At 37.6% G+C, this 26,415-nt stretch overlaps 1 protein-coding gene across 1 annotated transcript in view; it reads right to left on the minus strand.

The window, feature by feature from the left end:
- The window catches only part of RYR2 (ryanodine receptor 2), a 721,218-nt gene that overhangs the window by 432,988 nt on the left and 261,815 nt on the right, over positions 1 to 26,415 (minus strand). The window contains exon 4 of the mRNA XM_060286446.1: positions 8,058 to 8,074. Coding sequence (XP_060142429.1) covers positions 8,058 to 8,074 — 17 coding nt within the window. The remainder of the gene's footprint in view (positions 1 to 8,057; positions 8,075 to 26,415) is intronic.

The following is a 26,415-nucleotide window of genomic DNA, read 5'->3' on the forward strand; positions in this document are numbered from 1 at the left end:
AATGCAGTAATATAAACAGCAACCCAACTAACTTAAGTAAAAATAGTGGATTAGAAACAGGTACGGTAGACCATCAATTAATATGCTGTGATGAGCTGCCCATATTTCATGCAAAAATGACAAAAAGCAATTCTTTAGATACTACATATTGTGATATGTGAATTTCAAAGAAAAACCACAGAACTTTTCTCTTTTTCTCTTGACTCGGCCACTTCTCATGATTTACATTATAACAGCTCTTTTTTTCTTCTACAAAACATAATATGTACATATCGATATATTCCTTCCTTTTTCTTTAGACCCACAAAGTTTCTTTGACTTCTTACTCCTGGGAGAGGTAAACAGATGAAAAAGAGCAAAGAAGGAAAAATGATAGTATGTTTCCAAACTTAGGGCTACGTTTAGCTGTCAGATGCATGTAAGTCCTACAGAGGAAAAAATACACACATCCACATTAGTCTTAAAGAAAACAGCAAGGGAAAGTTTTCTAACATAGATGTTAAATACCACACTTGTTTCCCTGAAACATACATACATAGTCATATATGTATATTACTAAATGGCAATTCTATTATGACTGATTTTTTTCATTTTCAATATTATAATGTTAAGGAAAAATTGTCAAGAACCATTTCGTTCTCAGCTTAGAAAATATAGGCTGTGTAGTTACAGTTTTGTAGCTAATATCCGTGGTAAATGATATCAAGGAACTTTATTTACTCCATGTTGATACTGACTAATCGCATGCCTACCTGTGATCACCAGTGATGCAGATATCACTGAGGAATTAGGGAAAATCATTTAAGCCTTAATTCAAAGAAAAACAAAAATCCAAAATTTTGCTACAGAAAATGGTTTATAATAGACACTTTCTTCATGAGATTTTTGGGTTTTTAACTCTTTTAGAGATTTTTCGTTCAGAAATGTCTTCAGTCTGACTTTGTCAGCTACCCAGGTGGACCTACTTTAGAATTGTAGAAAATAGAAAAGAGAGTCATCTAGGTACTGAGGTCTGCTCTTCGTAATTTTTAGTTGTGTGTGAACACAGGATGCGCAAGTCACAGAGAAGAGTGATCTGGACACAGGATAAAATAAAATGAATGCTGTAAATTAGCAAAGACTAAGACGGCCATCTACAGAACGAGAAAGAAGAGCAGATGGATCAGACACGCATTATTTTCAAGACAATCAGGAACATGAAAGATTATCTGTGGCAGTACTGACATGAACTTTTTGTGCAAATCATCTATTGGTCCATCTATTTGACTTATTACATTAGAAGATATTCAAAAGGGATCATTCAAGGGCAAAGAAGAAGTCAAAATACATTAATATATAAAGGAAAAATATATTATTTTAATCTCAATGTAAACACTGCTTAAGTATGGTAAAGAGCAACAGAAAAAGAATGAAAATTAAAATCCTTTACAAGTTGATGATGTGATAGAAAGAGAAAAGAAACTCATGCATGAAGATAAATATTGAAACAGCCTCAATTTAGGTGTAAAGCATTATCATTTTTATGCTTACAGTAAGTTTAATAAGGAAATCAATTATTTATTTTATTTATTTATTTTGCGGTACGCGGGCCTCTCACTGTTGTGGCCTCTCCCGTTGCGGAGCACAGGCTCCGGACGCGCAGGCTCAGCGGCCATGGCTCACGGGCCCAGCCGCTCCGCGGCATGTGGGATCTTCCCGGACCGGGGCACGAACCCGCGTCGTCTACATCGGCAGGCGGACTCTCAACCACTGCGCCACGAGGGAAGCCCGGAAATCAATTATTTAAGAGCTAAAATTTCATTAGACAAGATACAGAGATGGATAATTATAAAGACAGAGTCCAGGCATGGTGCTTTCTGTCCTAGAAGAAATTTGGGGATGAAAATCAATTGACACAGAAACACAAAGTGGGAAATTTTAGTTCTTTAGGGCAAAACTACGAGTGGCAGTAATTCAGTGTCCCAAGTTTAGTTTAATTACTTCAGAATGGACAACTCAGATGAAGCTTCAAATGTGACCAAGAGCTGGGGACATAAGCACCCCCCCCCCATTATGCTAGACTAACATGAAAACCAGGAAGAGAAACAGCAATCCTTATGTTCTAACTCAAACAAAGATGGCCCTGGGAGTCTGATGGATGATAAAAAGAAGCAGAAGTCTTTGCTCTATATGTCACTTGATCTAGTAGATCTGAAAACCCTAAGGGATTTTCTTAGCATATGCAAATAATTATGAGTAGAAAAACAAATCAAATAGCAATACTTTAGTCTGAAAATTGTAATCAAACATCAGACATCAAGAGACTGCATAATTATATTCCATCTGTTACTGGTACAAAGAAAGAAACAGAAATTGAGGTGATGTACAAACTTCCTCTACCATAATTTTGCCTTTCAGTTCAAACTTGGATTTTTTTTCACTGTTATTTCAGGTTTGTGAAATGACAACTGATTACAAAAATTAATTCCTCTATAAACGGGCCTTTCTTAGAAGTTTTAAAAGAACCTTTGCTAAAATGTCTTCTTAAAAATTATATAGATGAGGAAATAGTAACAAAGCAACAAAATAAACATTTTGGGGCTACTAAAAAAGAATTATCGGGCTTCCGTGGTGGCGCAGTGGTTGGGAGTCCGCCTGCCGATGCAGGGGACACGGGTTCGTGCCCCGGTCCGGGAAGATCCCACATGCCGCGGAGCGGTTGCACCCGTGGGCCATGGCCGCTGAGCCTGCGCGTCCGGAGCCTGTGCTCCGCAATGGGAGAGGCCACAACAGTGAGAGGTCCGCGTACCGCAAAAAAAAAAAAAAAAAATTTATCAAATAGGACAATCTGAGAGACTAGGGCAAAATTTTGCCTCTGGAGTCCTAACATGAAGTTTCCACTGAGGCAGCGAAATGTCCTACTCTGCACACCAAATATCCATCAGACTTAAGCCTCTTCTGTCATCTTTTTTCTCCTTGTATCAAGATGCTAGGATTCTCCATAATCCTCCAGCTGGTCTTCTCTCCTCTGTGAATGAGGATACATGTGGTAAATTTCATTATGTTGAGAAAAGGAAAAAATATTTCACCACTAAAGACTTGGGTTTGTTGGTGGCTTTTTTATAATTAACCATGCTCCCCCAGAATTTTAAAGGGCAAAAGAAATTTAAGATTAACAATTCCAAGTTCCAAACATATATCAATATATACTATCTAATAGCATATGTGGGTGTATCTTTGTGAAAAATCTCAACAATTTCTCTTATGATGAAGATATCCTATGTAAATGCTTAACTTTCTAAGACTTCCCCACTGAAAATCCTCAAGACTGCACCGATCGACAGACATGTTGATGGTGGGCCCAGAAAGCGTCTAAAAGAGGGTTCTGCTTTTAGCCCATGAAAAAGCAATTATACATATTATGATACAGCCCGTGGCAAAGCTCTTGCAATACTGATATTAATGACCATCACTGGCAGCTAGTGATATGTGTATGCTGGTATTTTTTAATCAGAATTCAGTATAATTTGGGGGCAGATTGGGAGCAACTGCTGTCTGTTTCAACCTATCAACAACTCTTTATAGACAGTGTCTAAATGGACTGTCTTTTCTCTCATGTGTAAGGGTCTGACATATATATGTATATATAATTATCCAGTTCTTCTTTAGAAGAATAAAGGAAAATAATTCTGATAAGCTACTATAAATTCTCATCTTTTATCTCTGTGACACATTTATAAATCACTGAGCTGCATGAATGTCTAAAATATGAAGTAGAAAAGCTATTGAGGGCTTTTTTTTTTTTTTTTTTTTGGCAGTATGTGGGCCTCTCACTGCTGTGGCCTCTGCCATTGCGGAGCACAGGCTCCGGACGCGCAGGCTCAGCGGCCATGGCTCACGGGCCCAGCCACTCCGCGGCACGTGGGATCTTCCCGGACCGGGGCACGAACCCGTGTCCCCTGCATCGACAGGCGGACTCTCAACCACTGCGCCACCAGGGAAGCCCGAGGGCTTCTTCCTTTCCCACCTTTCTCTCAATCAAAACCCAACAAACTGATCTCTACGGAGAGTATGTGGATCATAATGACCTGAGGACCTATAAAGCCTGCCCTACACTCAGAGCACCACCTACCTAGAAAAAATTGTCTTTATCAGGATATAGAAGATTCCGTATATTTTTTTCAAAACCATTTCAAACATGATTGAATCTTGATAACATGAGAGCACTTCATAGACCCTCACATCATAGTAGCTGCACGAAAAAATGCATTATTAAAACTACTCTCAGAAACATTTGAAAGGATTTTGTATTTTAATAATTCCAACAGCATCAACATATTTTTTAATATGTATGAGACATCATTTGGTCTACAGACAATGCTTCACATACAACAATATGACAATGTTTTCCATCCCTTTATTGTCCCCAGCTCCATCCATGACTGCGATCCCAGGCCTCCATGTTAGAAACCAATGCTAGAGGTTAGGGGGCTAGAGGGCTGAGGGTGGAGTAGATGGAAATAACAATTCATCACGTTTTAATGCAGAACTCACAAATGTTATTCCCTCTTGAAGTATGAAGAGCAGCATCTGATTACTCAATGAGCTCTTGATTAAACACAAATGCCCAAAGGTGCTCAAAGAGACGCGGGAAAACAGCTAGAGGGTGGAAGGAAGGGAGGAGGAGGGGGGAGAGAGAGAGAGGTTGACTGACGTGTGATGAAGTTTCCAGAATGATGCTATGAGAAAATTTATAAAGAAGCAAGTCTAATTTTCAATATATTTAAGTTTTATAAGGCTTCTAAAAGTCTCAATCTGGGGTTGTCACCTATGTTCTGTAGACAAGCAAATATAACGGGGTCTTAAAATAGGACACCTGTTTCAGAACAAAGTAGTGGCAAATACTCTCATATTCCAAACCACACTGGGATACCACCCAAACAGGGACACCAAAGCAGGTGGCTGAAAATCCAACTGCTGCCCTAAGCTGGCCCCCAGCTCCAGTCTATCTGGAGAGGCTGGAGAGCAAAGAGATGGTTTCTTAGAGAGAGGTGTTGGTTGGCTTGGAGTCCTGTTTCCCCAGAGCTTGCCCTCAACTCAAGCCTAGAGAGGGTGGCTTCAGGGATACCTGTGTCCCAGCAGAGTCACGTTACAACTGGCCAGTGACCGCACTGCCAAGAGCAAATGGGGGCCACACTAGACGGAGCCAGCCTGGAACTGTCTTCAATGCCACCAAGAGACCAGGGATGAGGAGGTCATCACCACTGATCAGCTAGAGGATGGGGCACATGGAGGCAGCAAGAGAACCCCAGCTCAGAGGTTTCCGGTGACAGCATCTCCACTGGTCACCGCCCAACTACCCAGAGAGAAAGTCAGCTGAAAACACCTGACCAGCCCCATGAATGACAGGCTCATCAAAGAAGACCTGCCTGCCAACTTTCCTCTTCTCCTTGCCAGGACACCCTGAGAGGGTCAGAAGCCGCAGGCAATGCGCAGGCGTGTGTGGGAACTGGCAGAGGGAAGTGAGATGCAGATTCCTCCCTACTCCCCCCCACCCCCTCCAGGCTCCTGCTGGGAGAGGCCTGAGCTGTAACTAGAATTAACATCAAGAGTGTTCCACTACACAGGACTGGGCATTTTAATTACTGAAATGAGACTTATGTGACTTGAAATGGCTGGGGGGGTGTCTCATTGTCTATGAGAAAACATAGAACCCGTCCTAACTTAACCCAGGGCACACAGGAGAATGAGCCCCCAGAGCAGGTAGGTAGGCAGGGGATTCAACTGTTTTCTGTTACCCTTCAAGTAACAGAAAAAGGTAACAAATTCTACCTGTGACAGTAGACGTTCAAGCTCCCTATGGCAAGCGCGTAAGATTTGACGTATATGGGTCTTCAAAGAAAGAAACAGCTCAAATCTAAAATTTACTGAGACCTATACATATAGTGATTATCAGTTACCCAGAGCAAATCCAGCTGGATATTTTCATTATATGATATCTCAATGAAGGTATATTTCAGCATTGATACGTCTTATCATTAACATAACAGTAATATTTTAGAACCAGAAAGGGCTAGCCCAGATTCTAATCCTATAAACAAGGAGACGAGACGAATGCCCACAAATAGCTGACATAGGTTATGAAGTGAGTCACAGAGCTAAACGGCATGACTGTCAGCTCAATGTTACTGCCAATACTTTCTCAGAACTAGAAAGCAATCTCTAAGGTAAAGGTTTGCAAATAAACCTACTAAGAATAAATTTTGAGATGAGAAATCCCTATGAAAATGAGAGGGAGAAAATCCACATAGCAAGGCACTTCAAAAAAGCAACCAAATGCAGAGGAAAGAATGGGGATACTTCTAGACAGCGGGAGAAAGGGGGTTCATTCATTTAAATATTCTATTTCCAAAGGAATTTAAGCGGCTTGAGTGACTGGCTCAAGAACTACTGATTTGGATACAGCACAGGGATACTGGAACGGAAGTGAAGGGATAAAAAGATGAGGCAGGGACTTCTTTGAGGATGGCTAATCTTGGGGAAGGAGCACAAAAAGGTGAAACACATGTTCTTATAAACAGGTTTCCATCCCCAAGACAAGAATTCGGATCAGAATTTTAACTAGAGGCAGAGAAGAGAGGAAATTTCAAAAAGAAAGAGCTGAACAAAATTAATAGCTTAGTTATGAAGAAACAGATGATGAATTAAAATTATTTCCAGAGTTATAACATAGAAGTAGTAGTTCTCAAAAATCCATACATGGGGGGCTTCCCTGGTGCCGCAGTGGTTGAGAGTCCCCCTGCCAATGCAGGGGACACGGGTTTGGGCCCCGGTCCGGGAGGATCCCACATGCCATGGAGCAACTAGGCCCGTGAGCCACAACTACTAAGCCTGCGCGTCCGGAGCCTGTGCTCCGCAACAAGAGAGGCCGTGACAGTGACAGGCCCGCGCGCCACGATGAAGAGCGGTCCCTGCTTGCCACAACTAGAGAAAGCCCTTGCACAGAAACGAAGACCCAACACAGCAAAAATAAATTAATTAATAAACTCCTACCCCCAACATCTTCTTTAAAAAAAAAAAAAAATCCATACATGGGTGTCATCATAATGGAAATGGTAAATTTAATAAAACTTTCTTTAAGTATAAAGGGCTGAAAGAAGTTTAGGAAACAGGGCAGTTGTTTGGGAAACACAAGTGAAAGGCTACTGAAAAGACAGCAAAAGTCTCAAGATGTTGCCTCAGGGTAACTGCATCCCAGAATGAGAGAATATAATGAAAGTAAAATGAAGTCATCATGTAAGCCAGTATTAGCTGATTCACCGTAGTAAGTCACAGGGCAAATACGAACAAAACAACACAACATGAAGGGCCTCACTGTTTTGCACACAAAGTGGATCAGGAATACCAATGTTGGTGAAACTCTAATTTCCATTCAGCATTAAAAGGAGTTCAGAATTGGAAGGATCTTTGCCTTTCCCTCTGTCCCCCTCCCTCCCTCCCTCCCTCCCCCCCCCCCAATAGTTGAAGAAACTGAGACCAAGAATAGTAACATACTTTGGCCATATCACTTTGTCACACTGTTGGTCTCCAAATTAGCCTCCAGAATCCTGCAGCGGTTAACTTTCTTCGTGATATTTTCTCATTCACCTTCACTTTTTAAGATTGTATGAATATGTATAAAGCCTTTTTCTATAGCACATGGGAAAATACGAGAGCTAAGCAGTAGGATTCTAAGATTAAACAGTCGAGATTTTTCGGTAAAAGATACACAATATTAATAATAAAAGCCTTCTCATGGACCAGAAGCCTATCATAACGATAAAGCCGATTACACAGAGACTATAATGTTCCAGGGATAGAGAATATTTTAATAGATTCCATTTCAGAAGAAGAAAACTAGAAACTTCTAAAGGTTCTAACTGGAGACTGGTAAAATACGTGTTGACTACAACAGAGCAGTTATTTTGAATACTCATAGTACCAGCCACACTAGGAAGCAAAACAAAAAGATTAGAGGCAACAGCAAACATGCACCCATTTATATCACGATCTCTTTGTAAATATGTGGAAACACATACCCATCTTTTCACATCAACTTTCTGTGGAAAGAAAAAGTCAAAACAGTAACAGGCACACAAATAAGTAGCTAGCAAGGTTTTAATTACTGTCATTTAAATAAACTGAAATGTGGTCCCTGCACCAAAACCTACTTCCAATTCTGAAGGATCCGAAACGGTATCCAAACTTTTAATTAATAACATTTAATCTCCTCAAACAAACAAACGTTTTCAATTAATTTAGTAATCAGAACTTCAAAAGGCATTAGGCTGAATATGTACCAGGTACATGAAATAACAATAATCTAGTATATTCAAAAGCAAACGTGAACGTTTACCTAATTCTCAAACCTACAGGCCTTTGATTTAGGAACCACTATTCTCCTCTAACTATAAAAATGTATTTAACAAAAAAGATCAGTTTAGAAATACAGCATCTAAGAATAAATCTCTGATGAAATAGAAGTAAAATTTCTCTTAGCCCAATCTTTCTAGCATTATATAAATGTTCACAGTATAACAAAAGGCATGCTTTGTCAAATAATTCTGAAACTGCATCAGAATCCAAGTATTGTTTAAAATGTAGTTATTAATGAATGCATGTTAGTCTCATACGACTCTTTAAAAATTAAGTGAATATAATTATATCCAAAGCGTAAAACCGAATAAAAAGCCATATGTCAACGACTGCCTCTACAAGGCCCTAAGATTCCTAGCAAATCAATCAGAATTTAAAAATCTCAACACTGAGGGATATACTCTCTCTCAAAGGTAAGTTTCCATAATCAACCTCCCTTCTTTAGCACATATGATTGGGGATCAGTGAAACTTGAGGTCTGCTTCAGACTCTTCATGCATTTACGTTTACTTGCAATTCTTTTTTCTTTAGAAAATTCATTAATCAGGTCCAAAGCTCATGCTACTTCGCCATAACTAAGAATCTCCACTCCTTATTAACAAGCTTCAAGAAGGAAATGTGCGTAAGATGCATATACATTGTGATTACTTTTTAAATGCTATGAAGTGATATAAAAATATCAACCTAAATACACAGGTGGGATTGTTCTGAAGGCCCAGTGAGATTCAATAGATTCAACAGATTACTTACAACAGAGCATTTTGTCTTCGTCAACAATTTATTTAGTCTTCAGAAAAATCTCTCCTAAGCCTACCCCCAACCTCTGAATTTACAAACACATTGTTATTTAAGAAAGAATACTTTAATGAATGGAAAGCCCTGGTTTTCACTGTAAGTTTTCAAGATATTTAGCTGTTACCCAAAGCTCAAGTCCTCATTTTAAGCATGAACCTATTAAAGTGATGAATCTATTTCTTTAGATCCTGGGGCACAGGGAAACAATTTAGTCATGTCCAGTATAATATAACTATCATTCACTTTTCTACCTTTAAAAGGACAAATTCTTATATTTATTCTCTTCCATGAAAAATAACTTAAGGAAATGTGAAATGATTTCCCTTTCATGTTTATCAGGAAATCAGGATATGCCATGCTTTTTCAATGATTAACAAAGACATTCTATTATCCCATCATTATTTTCACATCAAAATGTTAAATATACCCACACACACACGTACACACACACACATACTTGCATCAGTGCAAAGATAAAGTGTTGTGGGATTTTCCTGGAAGAAAGAGAAATTGTAATCAAGAGTCATAGTTCCTAGTATTAGTAACAGAAGCTCTTCAATGATCTATATTACAAAAGTGAAACTTTTTTAAGCAGCAAGAATTAGCAATAATATAACAGATTCAGTATCCAAATACCCAAAGAAAGGCTTAGCAACAGCATGTGCTGGGAGTGAATTTTCAGCTAAACACAGAAGACAAGACAAATGGTCCACAGAGTTAAAAGACTGATAAAGTACAATAAAGCTGTAATTATGCATAAGCGATGCAGAGCAATTTCATGACACATCTCTTATGAATGTTATCAAGAATTATTTAATTAAATGCCTACAAACAGTGAAGAAGAGAATGATTTATATGAAGCTAATCAAGGAAAGGAAATATAAAGCTCACAATGAACTTGACCAATTTTACAGTTTAAACAGTTACCAAATCCATAAAGCATAAGACAAATGAGTACTTATTCCAATAATTTTTTATCCAAGTATGTGGGATTTTTAAAAAACATACTGATTCCATTAATTTAGAGAAGATAAATATTTTACCATCTGTAGGAAACAGCATTAAATATTTTAAGACCAACAAATGAGCAAATTTATTTTCAAATAAAAACACAATTTCCATTAAGGAAAATAAAACAGTCATTTAAATAGCAACTTGACTAAGCAGAGAGGACAGAAGTTAAGAACATAATACAAAAGTAATTAATTATAAATTATATCATATGACATGACATCTCCATTTTTGTATTCATGTTTTAATATGTACATTTAATTAGTATATTTTAATAATTGTAAATATATTTAATTAATATAGAAGTTATAAATTAGGGCACAAAACATGAACTATTCCATACCTATAAAAATGAGTTTGGTTGCTTCTTCCAAGTTGCTTATTTTACTGTTTAAGGTAAAGAATGTTATTATTATTAAACCTATAGGCCATATAGTAAGAAGTTACTATGTGCCAGGCTTTGAGCTGAACACTTTACATGTAATCTTACTGACTGCATTTTATACATGAGGAAACAAACGACATAGAAATGTGTTACACACTTTCCTCAACAACAACAACAAAGTTCTTGGAAATAAAGGATGGAGCTTCATCTTGAAATTGGGTCTTTAACTTGAAATCTCCACTCTCCTAAGCTCTCCCATGTATGCCAAAAACAAGATACGTCATCTTTTTTCTCTTTTGTTTCAGATTTTTAGTCTCTATTTAATTTGGAATTATTCACCAGCCTATTTCTCATGGTAAGTGCCACCTAATACAATGTGTTAACATCAAGATAAGAGAATGTAAAATGAACCTAGAGATTCTTATGATATCAAACATGTTATTTAGTCTCAGTTATTCAAATAGCATGTCTGGTTTTTCACATAGATAAATTTCTAGATAACTACAACACAACAATAAAACATCCAACATAAATATAACGTTTTTAATATCAAGGCATAACATAAGAAAAGTAACTGAAATATTTAATACATACCTACAATCCATTACCCTGCTAAGTTTTTAAAATAATAAATTAGAGAACAGTGAAAAACAAAATCTACTCTACCCTAAAAGTAATTCTCCACCACACATGTTGTTTATTATTAAGATTAGGGGGGAAAACTTGAAAAATCTGCACACTGTGTTCCAGGATTCAAAACATAATGAAGTCGTTTCAATTTCCTAAAAGTAAAACTATGATTTGGAGGGCCCACATTTTTAATAAATACAAATTCAGAAAAATATATCTAAAGCAGTGGTACACACTTAACTCTCATCAGGAGGGTATGAGTTTCACTTGCTTCACATCTTGACAATACTTCTAGTCTTTTAAATTTTAGATCTTCTGGTGGGTGTGTAGTAATACCTCATCACAGTTTTCATCTGCATTTCTCTGAAGCCTACTGTGATGAAGCATTTTTCCGTATGCTTTGGATATTTTGAATATATCTGCTGTTAAGAAGTATTTGTTCAAGTCTTTTACCCATTTTTTACTATTAGGTTGTCTATTTTTGTTCGTACTGATTTCCCAGAATTGTTTATATTTTTCAAGTATTCTCTCCCAGTCTGTGTCCTGTCTTTTCCATCTCTTAATGGTAACTCTGATGTCAGACATTCTTAGTTTTGGTACAATTTCTCCATCTTTTCCTTCATTGCTGGTGCTTTTTGCCCTGAAAAGATCCTCCTACATTATTTCTGAGAAAATGTATTATCTTAACTCTTACCTGAGACCTCAATCTGTTTGGTATTGGTTTTCTGGGTATATGGTGCTAGGGAGGGAATTCAGATTCATTTTCCCCCTCATTCAGCTGTTCAGCTGACCTTGCACCATTTACAAAAAGATAATTCTTGCCTCCACTGTACTGCGTTGCCACCTCCGTCATAAATCAAGTTACTAACATGTGGAGGTATTTATGAACTCTCTTCTATTTTGGCCTATTTTTCTACGCCTGTGCTAATAACATACTATCCTAACCACTGTTCCATCAAAATAAGTTTTGATATCTGGTAGCCAAAGGCCCCAACTTTGTTCTTTTCTTCAATATTATATTTGTTAATATTGACCCTCTCTATTTCCCATAATGTTCAGAATAGACATAAATTTTCATGCACACAAAAAGAAAACCTGCTGGCATCTTGATTGAGATTGCATTGATCGACAGATCAATTTGGAGATAGCTGCCATCTTCATAATATTCAGGCTTCCAACACTGTATATCCCTCTTTTTTTTAGGTCACCTTTAATTTCCTTCAAAATGCTTTTCGATTTTCTATGGAAAGGTTTATATATCTTTCATGACAATTATTCCTAGGTACATGATGTTGTATTGTACCAATATAAGTAGACTCACTTAGAAATTTTAATTTTATGTTTGCTTTTTGCTAATATATAGAAATGTAACTGACAATTTATACTGAGTTCTAACTTTACTAAATTCACTTTTTAGTTTTTTTGTTTGTTTGTTTGTTTTTGCAGTACACGGGACTCTCACTGTTGTGGCCTCTCCCGTTGCGGAGCACAGGCTCCAGACACGCAGGCTCAGCGGCCATGGCTCATGGGCCCAACCGCTCCGCGGCATGTGGGATCTTCCCGGACCGGGGCACGAACCCGTGTCCCCTGCATCGTCAGGCGGACTCTCAACCACTGCGCCACCAGGGAAGCCCCTAAATTCACTTTCTAATTCTAACAGTGCCCACCTTCACCCCTTTATTTAACATCACACTAAAATAATTCAATATTTCACTGGTTTTCCATTTTACAGAGAGCATCTATCCAATTAAAGAGTTCCCTACATTACAAATTTACAATAAATGATTTATTTTTTAAATGTTTTAAATGTATCAATTAAAATATGTAATCTTTCCCTTTATGTCTTTTAATATGGAGAAAGACATTAATCACTTTCATGAATACATTAACTACTGTTGAATCCTACCTTAGTTATAATATGCTATAGTTATAGTATGCTTAGTTATAATATGCTTGATTTTATATATCCATAAATTTGGTTTGCTAGTATTTTGTAGAGGATTTCTGCATCTATGACCTTGACGAATATTAGTGTATAACATTTTTTCTAGCAAGGCCTTTCTAATGGTTTAGGACCATGGTTATGTTGACATCATAAAATAAGTTTAGAAGGATTCTGTAAGAGGTTAAGATTGGTATTACTGCTTTCTCAAATGTTTGCTGGAATTGACCAGAGAAGCCATCTGGGCCTGTACTTCTTTGTGGTAATGCTTCTTTTTTTAATAGTCAGCACTTAATTTTTTAAAATATTTTTAAACAGATATAATTGACATATAACTTTATATTAGATGAATGATTTGATATTTCCATATATTGTGAAATGATCATTACATTAAGTCAAGTTAACATCCATAACAGACATACTTTCAATTTTTTTTGTGATGAGAACTTTTAAGATCTACTATCTTAGCAACTTTCAAATATACAATACAGTGTTATTAACTACAGTAATCATGCTGTATATTATATCCCCAGGCCTTCTTAATTTCATAACTGGAAGACTGTATCTTTTGACCACCTTCACCCGTTTTGCCTCTCCTACACCCTGCCTCTGCAACCACCAATCTGTTCTCTGTAACTATAGGTTCAGTTTGTTTGTTTGTTTTTCAGATTCCACACAAAAGTGAAATTATATAGTATTTGTCTTTCACTTGTCTCACCTAGCATAATCCCTTCAAGGTCCATCCATGTTGTCATAAATGGTAAGATTTATTTATTTATTTTTATTTATTTATTTTTGAGGTACGCGGGCCTCTTACTGTTGTGGCCTCTCCCGTTGCGGAGCACAGGTTCCGGATGCACAGGCTCAGTGGCCACAGATCACGGGCCTAGCCACTCCGCGGCATGTGGGATCCTCCTGGACCGGGGCACAAACCCATGTCCTCTGCATCGGCAGGCGGACTCTCAACCACTGCGCCACCAGGGAAGCCCGATTTATTCCTTTAACGGCTGTACAATATTCCATTGTATGTATATACCACATTTTTTTACCCATGCATCCACTGATATACACTTAGGTTGCTTCCACATCTTGACTACTGAAAATAATGCTGTGATAAATATGGGGGGGGCATATATCTTTCCAAGTTAGTGCTTTCATGTCCTTTGGATAAATAGCTGGAACTGGAATTGCTGGATCATATGATACTTCAATTTTAGTTTAATCTCCGAAATTTACAAGGATTAATCTCCGAAATTTATAAGCAGCTCATGCAGCTCAATAATAAAAAGACAAACAACCCAATCCAAAAATGGCCAGAAGACCTAAACAGACATTTCTCCAAAGAAGATATACAGATTGCCAACAAACACATGAAAGAACGCTCAACATCATGAATCATTAGAGAAATGCAAATCAGAAGTACAATGAGGTATCACCACTTACCGGTCAGAATGGCCATCATCAAAAAAATTTAGAAACAATAAATGCTGGAGAGGGTGTGGAGAAAAGGGAACCCTCTTGCACTGTTAGTGGGAATGTAAATTGATACAGCCACTATGGAGAACAGTATGGAGGTTCCTTAAAAAACTAAAAAAGAACTATCATACAACCCAGCAATCCCACTACTGGGCATATACCCTGAGAAAACCATAATTCAAAGAGTCATGTACCACAATGTTCACTGCAGCACTACTTACAATAGCCAGGACATGGAAGCAACCTAGGTGTCCGTTGACAGAAGAATGGATAAAGAAGGTGCGGCACATATATACAACGGAATATTACTCGGCCATAAAAAGTAACGAAATTGAATTATTTGTAGTGAGCTGGATGGACCTAGAGTCTGTCGTACAGAGTGAAGTAAGTCAGAAAGATAAAAACAAATATCGTACGCCAACACATATATATGGAGTCTAAAATATTTTTTAAAAATGGTTCTAATGAACTTAGGGATGGGACAGGAATAAAGATGCAGATGTACAGAATGGACTTAAGGACATGGGGAGGGGGATGGGTAAGCTGGAACGAAGTGAGACAGTAGCACTGACATATATACACTACCAAATGTAAGATAGATAGCTAGTGGGAAGCAGCTACATAGCACAGGGAGATCAGCTCGGTGCTTTGTGACCACCTAGAGTGGTGGGATAGGGAGGGTGGGAGGGAGACGCAAGAGGGAGGAGATATGGGGATATATGTATACATGTAGCTGATTCACTTTGTTACAGAGCAGAAACTAACAGAACATTGTAAAGCGATTATACTCCAGTAAAGATGTTAAAAAAAAAAAAAAAGAATCTAGACAGATCTTAAACCTGCCACAAAAATGAGTTCAAAATGGATCACAGACCTAAATATAACACACAAATCTATAAAACTCCTAGAAGATAACATAGGAGAAAATCTGGGTGACCTTGGATTTGGCAATGACTCTTTAGGTACAACACCAAAAGCATGATCCATAAAAGGAAAATTGTTAAGTTCAACTTCATGAAAATTAAGTCTTCTGCTCTGTGAAAAACACTGTTAGCTGAATTAAAAGTCAACCTACAACTGGGAGAAAATCTTTGTAAAACACGTATATGATAAAATACTGGTAGTCAGAATATACAAAGAACTCTTAACTCTCAACAATATGATATACAACGGACTACTACTCACCCACAAAAAAGAATGACCTAATGCCATTTGCAACAACATAGATGGACCTAGAGAATATCATACTAAGTAAAGTCAAGTCAGAAAGAGAAAGACAGATACCATATGATATCACTTATGTGTGGAACCTAAAACATGACACTAATGAACTTATCTACTAAACAGACTCACGGACATAGAGAACAGCCTTGTGGTTGCCAAGGGGGAGGGAGGATGGAGGAGGGATAAACTGGGAGTTTGGGATGAGCAGATCCAAACTATTATATACAGAATGGATAAATAACAATGTGCCACTGTATAGCACAGGAAACTATATTCAATATTCTGTGATAGACCATAATGGAAAAGAATATGAAAAAGAATACACATATATATATGTATGTAACTGAATCACTTTGCTGTACAGCAGAAAATAATACATTGTAAATCAGCTACACTTCAATTTTAAAAACTTAACAATATGAAAATAAACAACTCAATTTAAAATTTGGCAAAAGATCTCAATAGACACCTCACAAAAAAAGACACTATGGCAAATAAGCACATGTAAAGATGGTCTACATCATATGTCATCAGGAGATTGCAAATTAAAATAACAGTAAGTTACCATTTACACAACTGTGAGAATGGCTAAAATCCAAAAATTGACACCACCAAATGCTGATGAGGATGTGGAGCAACTGGAACTCTCATTCATTCTTGGAATGCCACATGCTACAGACACTTTCAAAGTCGGTTTGGCAGTCTCTTACAAAAGTAAACATACTCTTAACATACGACCAAGCAATCTCTTTCCTTGGTATTTACCCAAAGGAGCTGGGAGCTTATGTCTACATGAAAACCTGCACGTGCGTTTATAGCGCTTTATTCATAATTGCCAAAGCTTAGAAGTAACCAAGATATTCTTCAATAGGTAAATGGATAAACAAACTGCTGTACAACTGGGCAATGGAATATTACTCAGTAATAAAAAGAAACAAGCTATCAAGCTAGGAAAAGGCATAGAGAAAGCTTAAATGCATATCACTATGTGAAAAAAGCCAGAATAAGAAGGCTGCATACTGTATGATTCTAAGTATATGCCATTATGGAAAATGCAAAACTATGGAGAGACAGTAAAAAGATCAGTGGTTAGAAGGGAGGGAGGCATGAAGAGGTGAAGCACACGGGACTTTTAGGGCAGTGAAACTATTCTGTACAATACCAGTAATGGTGGATACATGACATCATGTATTTGTCAAAACTTTTAGAATGTAGAGCACAAAGAGTGAACCCTAACGTAAACTATGAAATCTGAATGATAATGATTTGTCAATATCTGTCCTAATGTAAACTATGAGCTCTGAGTGATAATGTTTGCCAATTATAACAAATACATCACACTAATGCAAGGTATTATAATAATAAAGGATGTCGGGGAGGGGAAAGGTTATGGGACTTTTTCAGACAGTTTTCTGTAAATCTCAAACTGCTCTAAAAAAACATATTCTAATGTAAATAAATTATATATAATACATACCAAATAATTATTATAAAATGAGAGAAATGTAGAAAAACTTAAAAACCCAGTGATACGGATCCACGAGTAGAAATATTATTTCTGGCAGAGAGGATTATGAAAAAATTCAAGGAGCATACCTTCTTGGACATAAGCATAGAAGGAAAGGGTAAACTTTTGAATGGCTCAGAATTCTAAGTTGAGGAATTAGTGTGGTTAAGAATATGAGTAATGTATCTGGGGAAAATAGAGCATATTCAGGGAGTGAGTCCAATTTGGATAGAGAATGGACAGAATGAAAAACTAACTAAAGCTAGACATGAAGAAAAACTAAAGCTTAAGTTCCTTCATGACAACTGATTGTTCACTTAGCAACAATTAAATTAGGAACAGTCTGCTCAGGGAACAGTTGTTCAACAGTTCAACCTAGAAAGAAGCCATTATCAAAACAGTCCTTGAGAAAACACCATAAGGGCGATCTAATTATTGGCTGAATCCCCTGGTGCACAATTTCTTCCTAAGCAATTCTTGAATAGTTTTCCAAAGAACCAAAAACTCCTTATGGTGAAACTGACTACAAATTTACTGAATTGAAATAACTATGTAGCATTCACCTCAGATCCATTTTGGAAGTATAGAGACTATATCTCATGATCAAATACATGATACAAACCATTTTCCTACTCATAACTGTTATACACACTAATACCATTAGAAAGAAAACAAAACAAAATCTCCAGGCCATGGGTGTATAAAGAGAATCTCAGTTTTTACCTTTGCCCCTAGAATCTTATTTTTAATCCTTCACTTCCCCCCAAAATTTATAGTTTATATTATAATGCACAGATTCCACTTATGTCCTGTCCTGGAAGAAACATCCCTAGCCCCTCAGGCTCTCCCTCACCATTTCTCCCACACAGAGGTTGGAACATAAGTTACTCATGGTACATCTGTAGAGTGAACAAATGCAAGTAACTCCAGCTTATGAAGTATTAAATTTTGCTGGCTTAACGTTGCTTCTTTTGTTGTCTCTGCTGTGATTTATCACTTCTCTCTCTCTCTCTCTCTCTCTCTCTCTCAATCTGTCTACACTGTCTAATCTCATTGGGACACTTTTCTCTCATGTCAGATCACGTAACCATTTCAATAGGTTCTTTTTATCTCACACCAGGCTCACTGTCTCCAGAACTATGGAAATCAGTGCACTACAATATGGAGCCCATTCTGTGTGCCCTGGGTGTGCTGCTCTCTGTACTACTCTGTCAATGGTCTAAGGACAGTTCTAAGGTTTCTTGTTCCAGTAAGAACTCGACCACAGCTCTGTTGGGGTCTTAGAGCTAATGGCATCACCACTATCTCAGAAGTCAGAGAAGTCACATCCGGTCATACCTCCAGTACTGACCTCACACTGTCAGAATGTTCCATCTGGTCTCGAAGTTATACAGATCCCAGTGGACTTCGTCTTTCTCTCACAGCTCTGAGATTAGTTGCAAAAAGTATAGATTCTGAGAGTGATGGCTACAAGTCAAAAGAGTGGCTTGGATTCCTTTTAAGTCCTCAAATCTCAAAGTATATGAAAGATTTTGTACGTGTAGAAATTACCTGTATTTTTTCTGGGGAACACGTCTGAAACTTTTATATGATTCGCCAAGGTACCATGACTGGAGATGGCCATTTAGCTTCTCACCCAGACTGGGGCACTACGGACAGTGAAAGGGGGATAATAGGAATTAAGCTGTGACAGGTGTTAACCTGAACTATGCCAGACAAACAAGGATGCATGGTTATCTAACCCCAAAAGGTTATTTTCTCATTTTCCCTTCTGAATATGTTTCTTTTCTCTCGCAATAGAGAAGGGAAAGGTGAAAAACAGCTGCACTGAACAGTCAATGTTCTACTTAGGTTCAAAACTGTCACCATAGTAGTAGACACAGAATTTGGGGCACTCTTCAGCCCCTTAATTTTTGGTTTATATATTCTATTTTGCAATCCCTCAAGTCAGCAAGTATTTCCTCAGTATCTAGTTCATCTCATGCTTTGTCCTAGGTGTTACTGGTAAAGCCAGTGAACACAACAGATCAAAAACTTTGCACTCATGGGATTTACACTCTAATGCGGATAGACAGCTTATTTAAAAATAAAAATAAAAACAGAAATATATAGTATGTCAGAAGGAAAGAAATGCTTTGGAGAGAACTCAAGCAAGGTAAGAAACAGTGCTAGTGATGGGGTCGAGGAAATAAGGGGAACTGGTATTTGATAAAAAGTAGTGAAAGGGGATGTATTCTGTCAAATTAGACTTTTAAAAAAATACAGTTTACTTTAAGAGAATAAAAATTAGAGGCTGTTTGGCTCAATAGGTTACGAATATCTTTAAATCACTGGTAAATTCAGGAACAATCTAGCACATAAATTTATTATCTGACTCATTTGCTATCAAACATCTACAAGTGAAAAATATTTTTTATTTTAAATAGCAAAAAATCTGAAGAAGATGTTCAAATTGAATGATACTAATAGAATAAAATAATCTACACATTCAAGAGTCATAATCTAAAACAGTGCATAATGCTGGTGGCATGGTGATTAAATTACATGTTGATTAAATTGACCTCCTTATTGAGTTCGGTGCTGGTGTCTCTGGAAACCACATCTTTCAAATACATAGCAATATGTAGTATACTTAGCTTCAGAGTAGGAAGTAGTCTTTCTAGAGAGAAAGACAATAAAACAGAAAAAGGTCTACAAATAGAGGATGCATATCTCAACCACAGACAAACGTCCACATTCACCTAAGTGGTAGATAAACAGTTGTTGCTCAGTGAATATTTTTAGCTATATGCCCTTTAGGAGATAATAATCCCATTCACCTTCTAAATCACTGCACCAGTTTCACAGACTAAAGACAGGTACGTGATTACGTACACAGGCTTTAGACAAGATGCTGGCTAACGAACACACCCAGTCAGTAAATGTGTTAATTTATTAGCTTCAGAGCCCCATTCCCAAAAAGCAGTATTTGTGCTTTACTAGGGATGTTCGTGAACAGCAAGGCAAATAGCACCCAGCCTCTTGAACTAAAATGTTAAGTTATTAGTAGATAATTGGGGATTTCAGTTTCGACATAAATAGCTAGTAACATAATCTCGCCTACAATATAAACAGATTAATCCATTAAACTTTCCACTGTTTTTATCTGTAGAGGACCTCAGCCATTTATGATAGGATGTGTGCCTTCATATAGGGGAGGTAGTGGTAGGAAAGTACTCTGTACTCTCACTGGACTGTTTACTATCAAAAGCACACTTCACCCACATTCATTGATATGTCTACCTTTTCTTTCCACTATTAGATCACTAAATTCCTCAAGAGGAAGGATGTCTTCTTATTTATCCCTGTATCACCAGCCCAGAATTCACAATAGCAACTCAATACACTTTTGTGGAATGAATACTGCATGAATCAGTTGGGTGGAGAAGAGACATGGGTTTTCCATTTCCCAGCTTCAAAGACCACTGAGCATAGACTTTGATTTCTATTCCTAGGTAAGGATTTAACTTGCTAGATCTAGTTTGGCTTAAGAACCTGGAGGATCTCAAATCTAAATAAATACTTCCAAATAAGGCTTAAGGGTACCAACTCCATGTCTGCTATATATCGTAGCAAAGAACGTTAGGAATCGTCCAACGTTCATTTACAAATATAACCCTCCTCTTTCTCCCCCCAAAAATCCAGTTTTGTAGAGGTAGCCTTTCTTCCCTCCCTCCCCATGCTCTGAGCCAGTTGTGTTAGCCACATTTTCCCTTGCTGGTAAATAATCTGGCCAATGAGTATGTGACAGTGGGCATAGGGGAAGTCTACCAGGAGGTTTCTAGGAAAATCTCCTTACGCTCATGAACAAAAGCAAAGAAAGTCAGCTGCTTTGTGGGCCTAGAGATGCCGCTGAATTTGGATATCATCAAATGATATGATGATACAGCCCTGCTGTAATCATGAGGGAAACTAGCCTAAGAACCAAACAGAGAGAACAGAGTCAAGAGAATTATAGAAAAGCTGAGCCGGAGCCCTGCTCAATTAAACCTGGATTCTCTTCCTTTGGACTTTCTGTGTCCTTATATTTTTTAACCATATATGATTAAATTGTAGAAGATGATACAATAGTCTGTAATATGATCCTGTTTATGGAAAAATATTTTTTTATACATGATGTTCTAGATGGATATAAGCCAATCTTAGCTGTCGTTATCTTCAGGGGAAAAAAAGGATTATGAAGAAGGTACTTTCATTTTATACTCTATTACTGTTATGAAAATAGAAGATTGACATGGTTCTGGAATTTAAACTTCAAGGGGAATTTAAGTGTATTTTTATATTGCTTGCATGATAGGCCCTAATTACTTCTTCCCAGTTTTACTGAGATATAATTGACATATATCATGGTGTAAGTTTAGGGTGTACGGCATAATGATTTGACTTACGTATGTATATTGTGAAATGATTACCACAATAATTTTAGTTAGCATCCATCCTCTCATGTAGATAAAATAAAAAGAGAAAGCAAAAAAAGGGAAAAAGGGCTTCCCTGGTGGCGCAATGGTTAAGAATCTGCTTGCCAACGCAGGGGACACAGGTTCGAGCCCTGGACCGGGAGGATTCCACATGCTGCGGAGCAACTAAGCCCATGAGCCACAACTACTGAGCCTGCGCACCTAGAGCCCGTGCTCCACAACAAGAGAAGCCATGACAATGAGAAGCCCGCGCACTGCAACGAAGAGTAGCCCCTGCTCGCCACAACTAGAGAAAGCTCACGCACAGCAACGAAGACCCAACACAGTCAAAAATAAAAACAAATAAATTAATTAATTTTTAAAAAGGGGAAAGAAAACATTTTTTCTTTGTGATGAGAACTCTTAGGATCTACTCTCTTTACAACTTTCCTGTATATCATACAGCAGTGCTAACTATAGTCATCATACTGTATACTATATCCGTAGTACTTATTTATCTTACAACTGGAAGTCTGTACCTTCTGACTGCTTTCCTCCAATTCCTCCTCTCTCCACCTCTGGTAACCACAAATCTGACCTCTTTTTCTATGAGTTTGTTTTTGTTGTTGTTGTTGTTTTAGATTCCACAAATAAGTAAGATCATATGGTTTTTGTCTTTCTCTGTCTTACTTCACCTAACATTATATGCTCAAGGTCCATCCACGTTGTCACAAATGTCAGGATTTACTCATTTTTTATGGCTGTATAATATTCCACTATACAGATATTCCACAATTTCTTTATCCATTCATCCATCAATGGACACTTAGGCAGTTTCTGTGTCTTGGCTATCACAATTCTGCTATGAACATGGAGGTGCAGATATCTTTTCAAGTTAGTGTTTTCATTCCCTTTGGATATACTCCCAGAAGTGAAATTGCTGGATCATGCGGTAGTCCTGTATTTAATTTTTGAAGATCCGCATACTGTTTCCCATACTGTTCCCCATACTGTTTCCCATACAGTTTACAATCCCACCAACAGTGCACAAGGATTCCCTTTTCTCCACAACCTCGCCAGTATTTGTTATATTTTGTCTTTTTGGTGATGGCCATTACAGGTATGAGGTGATATTTCACTGTGGTTTTGACTTGCATTTCCCTAATGACTAGTGATGATGAGCATCTTTTCACGTACCTGTTGGCCTTTCATACATCTTCTTTGGAGAAATGTCTATTCAGGTCTTTAGTCCCTTTTTAATCTGATGATTTGGTTTTTGCTATTGAGTTGCATGAGCTCTTTATATATTTGGGATATTAACCCCTTATCACATAATATGGTTTGCAAATATTTTTCCCATCCCACAGGTTGTCTTTTCACTTTGTTGTTTCTATTGCTGTGCAGAAGCTGTTTAGTTTGTTGTAGTCCCACCTGTTTTTATTTTGTTGCTTGTGCTTTACGTGTCACTAATGACTTTTAACATTATCAATACGTAAAATTTATTGATTCCTTACTATAGTCTAGGCAGGAATCCTGCTGACACAAAAACAAAAATTGTGAGTGTGGTATTATTTTTCTTTATTAAAAAGTAGCCCCATTCAGTCTTTGGCCCTGGTCTCTTCAGAGGCAGATATCTACTGCCCCAAGAGTATTTAAAAGTGTAATCACAATTTTATATCCTAATTGTTTGATTCTGTATTTCAATGGAGACTTAGACTGCGTAGAGCAGTAACATATTTGAAAACGGATGAACAGTATCAAGTGTTTAAGTAAACTTCAATGTTTTCCCCAGTGAATCATTCGCCCAGCCATCTGAGAAACCTATTTTTAATAATGTACAGAATACAACCTATATTATATGCTTCACAGCAAGGTTTGCCAACCCTTCCTTTTTCCTCCACACTACCCCAATTCACTTTAATGAAGGGAAAGCAAATGGAAAAATATCAGTATGAAAATAAAACTCAACCAGGGAGGATGCAACATTCACTCTTAATTTTCGATCCTTGGCCTATCCGCCCAAAAGCATGAACAAATAAGTCTTTTAGATGTAGTGAACATGAACCAAAATACCAGAAGAATAAGAATATTAAATATATTTAAATATAAGTATAAAAGAAATACTGAGCACCACTTTTGGAGTAACGAATAAATACCGAAAACTCCTTAGAGAATAAAGTCTTTTCAAGGTAAAATATGTGTGAATCTCTGGATTAGTATGTATATATAAGATAGATTGAAAATAATATTGATTGGTTTGCAGAAAAACCAGGCTCCTGTCAAACCAAAGTACACTTTTCAGTCCTTATTCAACTAGATTTCTCTGATTTTCATCTGATGTTGTCAACAACATCTGATTGAAACTCTATACTTCCATGATGTAGTAGGCCAAATAGTGGCACCCCAAAACCATCCACATCCTATTCCACAGAGCCTGTGAATATGTAACATGATAGAATGTTGCTGGCTTTGAAGATGGAACATGGGCCACCAGCCAAAAATATAAGCCAGAAAAGGCAAGGAAATAGATTCCTCCCTAGAGCCACCATAATTAATGCAGTCCTGCCAAAACCCTGATTTTAGCCCATTGAGACTAAGTTTTAGAATTCTTTTTTTTTTTTTTTTTTTGCAGTACGCGGGTCTCTCACTGCTGTGACCTCTCCCGTTGCGGAGCACAGGCTCCAGATGCGCAGGCTCAGCGGCCATGGCTCACGGGTCCAGCCGCTCTGCAGCATGCGGGATCCTCCCGGACGGAGGCACGAACCCGTGTCCCCCGCATCGGCAGGCGGACTCTCAACCACTGCGCCACCAGGGAAGCCCAAGTTTTAGAATTCTTACCTCAAGAACTTTAAGATAATAAGTTCATGGTGTTTTAAGCCATCAGGCTTGGAGTAATTTATTAGAGCAGCCATAGAATAGAAACTAATACACATGGCTTCTGTAACTATTTTCTGCTAGTTTTCCTCTTATCTCCCAGATTGCATCTTCCCACAGCCTCCCATGGAGTCCTCCTCTTCTTCCCACTGCTTTATTAGTGACATCCCCTTAGGCCCTCCCACTGCTCTCCTCTTATTACATGGATACTCCACAGTAAAGAGCTTAAAAGCATAGACTTCAGAGCCCAATGGAGATAAATTCGTACCCTAGTTCTACCACTTACTAGCTATGTGAACTTTTCAGATACTGTAGTTTTCAGGTCTTAGAAATTCCATTTTGTTTCTTTGAATAATTTTTATACATTGAGTTTTTTTAATCTTTTTGTTCACAGTAGACATATTTTCCTTGATTTCATTGAACACAGCCATAATGGCTGCTTTAAATCCTTGTCTGGTGAGATCATATCCAGGTTGTTCTTGGTAGTCGTCTCTCTTGAGATTGGGTCACATTTGCATGTTTCTATATATTTTAAGCAATTGTGAATTGTATCCTGTCCTTTTATATTGTTGAGATTCTGGATTCTGCTATATACCACTGAAGAACGTGGATTGTATTTGCTTTAACAAGCAATCAACTTGGTGGGACTCAAACCACCAACTGCAACATGCTTGGTGGCAGTGCAAACCTCAGTGCAGTGCTGCCCTTAGCAGTGGTAACTGAATTCACACCTGCCCCCCATACACGTGGCTAAGCGTCAGCCAGACACTTGAGTGTATGCACAGAATGTGGGGCTCCCTCTCTCTGGATTTCTCTTTTCCAGGATCACTCCTTGACTTTCTGTCTTCAGAGAGACCGTGCATGTTCTTTTAGAGTTTTCGCTACCACACAGCACTGACTTCTGTCAGCCTCCAGGCTAAAAGCCTTAAAAAATATAAAAGTCATTGGAACCAATTCCATTTTCCAAGTCTGGCTCCTCTCCAGAATACGTCTGCTTTTGGTCAACTCTCTGGAGCCTTGAGGTAACTGGGGATTTTATTGCTGTTTGTTTGTGTTGCTTTTAATATTTGGACCAAATATGTTTTTTAATACTTGGGCCAAATATGATTTTAATATTTGGACCAAATATTTGGTCTGGAGCAAACATGTGCATTCCCAAAGCAAACACGATAATAAGATAACAGCGTAGCTATAGTGCTTCCTGTGTGCCATGAATGTTCTATACACATTAATTATATGGACTTATTAGATTCTCACAACAACACTATGAAGGGGACACTATTTTTTCCCCCACTTTATAGACGAGAAAACTGAGGTACAGAAACATTAAGCAGCTTTCCTAAGATTACCAAGAATTTAACTCAAGGAGTTTGCTCTAGAATCTGTATGCTTAACCACCATGGAAAACAGCACACAACTTCTTGAACTACGACTTCTACTCTTGCATTTATACAAAATGATCTTAAATGCAATTACTTGCCTGAAATTGGTACTTCAATGTTTGATAAATGTATTTTTTAAAAACTCATCTGTGGTGCTTCAATGTTTAAAAAATGTATTTTTTTTTAAAAAAAAACACCTCATTTACCAGTAAATTTAGCTGGTTACTTCCTGATGCATTTTTGAATACTCTCAGAGTACATGCTTTAAAAAAGCAGAGGTTTTATTAGAAGAATGGTACACTGTATAATAATACTCTATATTCTATAACTTCATTTTTCATAAAAACTGAACATGTCTG

This window comes from Globicephala melas, chromosome 16 (assembly GCF_963455315.2).
Source record: "Globicephala melas chromosome 16, mGloMel1.2, whole genome shotgun sequence".
NCBI lineage: Eukaryota > Metazoa > Chordata > Mammalia > Artiodactyla > Delphinidae > Globicephala > Globicephala melas.